We start from the raw sequence: 5,072 nt of genomic DNA on the forward strand, positions 1-5,072 counted from the left end.
GTGGCACCCACTCTTTTTCATGTCTTAAACACAGTCTCTCTCACTCGCTTTCTCTCTCTCTCTCTCACTCTCTCTCTCACACACACACACACACACACACACAAGAAGAATTAATCCCTCGCAAATGTGTAAAGCTCACGCATATTGTGTAATTTCGGACAAATTATTCAGACAACATCCCTTCAGTTTAAGTATTATATTTAAATAATATCACCTTCAAAATTTACAAGAACAGACATTCTGTACAAAAAAAAAGGTAGTTATGCTCTAAAAGAGGTAAATATTTGGTTATTTGAGTCTGAATGCGAAATCTGTTCATATGTGTGTCAGTGGAACGGTTCCGTTTACGCTCGTCGCGGAACTTTGATAGTGCTGCGGCACAGCGTGAAGTCTGCTCTGAACTGATGGGTCCCCTGCCTCCGCCGCCGGTAAATACATGCTTATCATCTCTCGCAAGTCTCCGGGACAAGGGGCTCGAGAGTGAGCTGTAACGGGAGGACTTACGCTCGGCTCCGATTTCACCAGCGAGCCCAGCGTGCCGATGGCCCCAGACGAAGCCACGCTGGAGTTTTGGTGTTGCGCGTAGGATATTCCCCCATAGGCTGACGGCGAGGCGCTCATGTAGCTCTGAGAGTTTGAGATGGGGCTGTACTGGAGAGTTGTCATTTCGTAGCGGTGCATAGGCTGGGGATTGTGTGGATGGTGGTGGTGGCCGTGGTGGTGATGCGCTCCGGTGCCTGGGTGCTGGCTGTAGGCGAGCTGAGCCTCCTGCATCATCGCGGCTGCAGCCGCGGCCGAGTACGCCCCGTTGGTCCAGCCGTTCATGTGCGCGTAGCTCGCCGCGGTGCCGCCGCCGTGACCCACCGGACTCTCCAACCTCTGGCCGACCCCCGCCGCACCCATTCCCAGCCCCACACTGCCTCCGCCACCGGATCCGGCGAGCAGGCTACCCGCCAAAGAGTACTTGTCCTTCTTGAGCAGCGTCTTGGTCTTCCTCCGGGGTCGGTACTTGTAATCCGGATGCTCCTTCATGTGCATGGCGCGCAGTCTTTTGGCTTCGTCAATGAAGGGTCGCTTTTCCGCCTCGGACATGACTTTCCACTCCGCTCCGAGGCGCTTGCTGATCTCCGAGTTGTGCATCTTTGGGTTCTCCTGAGCCATTTTTCTGCGCTGACCCCGAGACCACACCATAAACGCGTTCATGGGTCTCTTGACGCGGTCTTGGTTAACTTTGCTGCCGCCGTTGGGTCCCGTGTGGCCCGTGTTTGTGTTAGTCTGGGGTCCCGGGGAATGCAAGTCCGTTTCCATCATCATGCTATACATTCACCTGGCTTTAACTAACTCAGCTCACACATAGAAACATTCACGCGTCCCCGTTCCCTGGCAGGCACACACGTGCAGAACCTCTTTATAACAAAAGAGGCCACTGGAACAGGATCGGTACAATCCAGACAGAGGATAGAGTGTAACTTTGCGGCTGCTCGTCTCCCTTTGTTTTATTCTAACTTCTTCTCTGGGTGATTTTCACATCCAGTGTAGAATTGTCTTTGAGCTACTTTCGGCTGTGGGCTTGAAAAGTTAGTGGGAGAGCGGCCATGTGATGCGCGTTGACAGAGAATAAATGAGTGAGAGAGAGCCAATGGCGTTTGAGGACGAGGCAGATTTGCATATGGCTCGCGGTCAGGTGACTCAGAGCGCGCGCTACAGGCGCAGCTGAAGGGTCTTTCTGCGGCGCGCGGAAGGTAAACAGTTGGCTACAAACCACTGCTGACAAATGTTATTTGAGGTAAATGATCTCCAAATTATAATTTTCGCTGGAATAAACAATAAATCAGTGATTTTTTTTCACTGACTGTTTTGCCCTTTTTGAAACGCCGGAGCCTTAACTTTAAACATGCAATGATTTTAGTTGTAAGTAGCATGTATGGTTTTCTATCAGAAGAAAAATGTCGTTAAATAAACCACAATAATTAAATTGATAAACTGTTTCAGTCAGTCAAGTGTATTCATTAAAAAGTCCCAAATAGGAAAGAGAGAGTCTAAATGTCTCAGCAAACAGACGTCTTATAGTATAGGCAATTTTATATATCGGCCTATATAAATTTGTCCTCACACACAGTTTCTCGGTATATTTTCCAGTATTTATCACAGTTTTGCAGTATTTATCACAAGTCCCTTTGAATAAACTGATGCCACAGGTGTTTTCCTGTTGTGACCCATGTGTGCCCTTTTGTCATCAAGTGCAAAGTGGGGAACAGCTAAAATTGTTAGTGTGCAAAAAAACAGGTAATTGGTGTAACCTTCCATATTCTTTTCCAACACTGGAATCCGCGCTCTTTTTCATTGGTATCTGAAACGTTGACTTACTGCAATATCACAACAAGTATGAAGTCTGAATTAATCCCAGTTAATTAAACAATAACTATAAATAATGAAAAAATAATCCTCTATTCAATTCGACATCACTGGAAAACAGTGTGACAAGATCGCCCACATTAATGAAGCCCATTTTGTAAGCATTGCACGTAATAAAACGTTCACTGAGCTTGTTTTGACTTGACTGTCAACAAAAGGTGCAGAAAAAAAGGCAAAATATAGTCACATCGTTCTCTACATTAATTTACCGACTGTGATCGCCGTCTACAGGACGCAAACATACGAAACCCCCAGCAAGTTCCCTTTTGTTTGTACTCATTTTACAGTTTAATTACACATTTATATGTGCGAGTTTTCCTAGATAAGTAGTTATGGAAAATCAAAGTATCACAGAGGAACTTGGGAAATGTTGTGAGGTTCTTCAGAAACCCCGTTCAAACGTGAAAAGGTGCATGACATTGAGCTGAAGCGTTGAGGGAGTTGCAGGCGCATCGCTCTGATTTCACAGAAGAGTTGCTCAGAATGTCTCCGTTAATTGTGAACTGAGGCGAAAAATAAATATCGCGGACTTAATGTGTTAATCATACCCATCAGAGAAAGTGGAAAAGGCGTTGCCATTAGTCAGTTATGCGGTATTTGCAGGATTACACAACTGGTTTAACAATGGTCTCCAGATACCGACCATTTAAATCAATAAATGAAGGACTAACTGTAAGTGTCCATCGAAAAAAAGTGTGACTCCGGTCCAGATAAAGTGAAAACATAAACTACACTTTAGAAAATACTCTTTTTTTCTTCTTCTTCTTTTGTGCTGGTTGTGTCTTTTTCATCCAGCAGTCCAGATGAAAAAATATAGATCTAACATAGTATATATATATATATATATATATATATATATAGATAGATAGATAGATAGATTAATAAAGAAAGAAAGAAAAAAATTAATTCAACACAACAGAATTTATTATTATTAATTATTAATTTAATAATGATAATAGCAAAGCACATCCGATTTTTCTACTTTTGTAATGATTTATTTTGAATCAGGATTGAGAACAACTGATATAGGAAGAACACAAAGTGTGAAGAGAAAACCTATGTAGAAATAGATAAATGCTAAAAAAAAAAATATCATGGAAATAACACTAAAAGCTTAGTGAACTGCAAGATGCCTCTACCCTGATCTGAGCTTCACAGCACTAAAATCCTTGTGTGTTGGTCTGTGCTCCAAAAGCTCAGTAAGTGGAATTGCTCCGTTATGTCCCGACTGCAAAGTGAATTAGAGAGTCTCTTGAACTTGTGAGAGCGAGCAGGGTTTAAAAATGGTCAACATCTGTCAGGTGCGCCTGTTCTTGCTCTCCACTGCGTTTTAAACATAATTGGACAGGAAGGGAGGGGAAACTGGGCTGCGTGGGGGAGAAGGGGCTGTCTCATGCACATATTTCCAGCTTCATTTTCAATTTTCAGACTTATTTCCGTATGATTTACACGTTGACACTGACACTCTGGAAGTGGAAGAGGAGGATAAAGGGATGGGGGGATGCTAGGGTTGTGCTCAGGAAAAGAAGCAAATTTGCACATCTATGACCTTCACTGAATCAACAATCACGCAAAGTATGTGACATCTATTTTACACAATATCTCAGTATAATCTCAGTTTATACAGGTTGTCCAGAAGATTTCCTAAATGCACGAGGCACTATCCTAGTACAAAACTACCGGAGTTCATAATAAAGCATAAAGGAAATGTGTATTAATCCCTTGTATATCTCAAAACAGCAGTGAAAGAAGCCAAATACACTTGAGGTAGACACTATAATACTCCATCTTAATCGGATTCTTTCACATAGTGCAAATAAGACTGGAGCACATTAGTGCTAATGGATAATTATGTGTTTTCAGCAATAGTGCATGAGCTCAAATGTACCAAATCAATGCCTTGAGAGGTGGGTTTCATACTTTCATATACTGTGAGATGCTCCTCTATGCTGCTTTAATGTTTTCAACAATGCACCAGGTTTAAGGATACCTGCTTACACTGTAAAAAAAAAAAAAAAAAAATTGACCTAATGCTCATATCTTGTAGTTACCCACCTTAAAATGTAATTTCCATTATTCTTTATTTCAGCTTCCTTGCACCTTTTGTGTTCTTCTTATATCACTGTCTCTGCTGAAAGTAATCTGCTTTTCTGTTATAAAGATCTCATTGATTTGCATTACAAGCTATCAGAAGTTGATTGTGCTTTTAAGCTGTATAAATCAGAAAATGCTCCAAATTGCATACTTTTGCATATTCTCACTATCTGATACTCAAAAAATAAAATAAAAAATCACTAAAAATGAAAGTTCTTTCACACACATTCATGTCATTTGACTAATTAAGATCATGAGTTTATCCAGTGGAATGAAAAAAAACAACAACCATTAACCATTTTTTCTCCATGCAATGACAGTCACTGGGGTCCAAAACAAAGTAAAGAAATGCATACAGGTTTGAAACAACGTGAGAATGAGTAAACGACAGAATTTTCATATTGGGTGAACTGTCCCTTTAAGAATTGAATTAATTAGTTATCATAAGCCATATATATGCTAAATTTGTTATAGAACATGACTCTTAGGGGGTACAACAGGATAAACAAATCAAGGGAAAAGATGGAAACAGTTAATACACACATACAAATTGGTGCTTACGG

The 5,072-nt window shown here is 41.5% G+C and overlaps 1 protein-coding gene across 1 annotated transcript; it reads right to left on the reverse strand.

Annotated features, from left to right (window-relative positions):
* Positions 1-315: 315 nt before the first annotated feature.
* sox1b (SRY-box transcription factor 1b) lies at positions 316-1,323 on the reverse strand (the record flags this gene model as incomplete). The annotated part of the gene is made up of 1 exon (XM_079421171.1): positions 316-1,323. One exon carries the CDS (start codon positions 1,321-1,323, stop codon positions 316-318), a length of 1,008 nt encoding a protein of 335 aa, XP_079277297.1.
* Positions 1,324-5,072: the final 3,749 nt, after the last annotated feature.

The sequence above is a fragment of the Barbus barbus genome (genome assembly GCF_936440315.1).
Source record: "Barbus barbus genome assembly, chromosome: 7".
Classification (NCBI taxonomy): domain Eukaryota; kingdom Metazoa; phylum Chordata; class Actinopteri; order Cypriniformes; family Cyprinidae; genus Barbus; species Barbus barbus.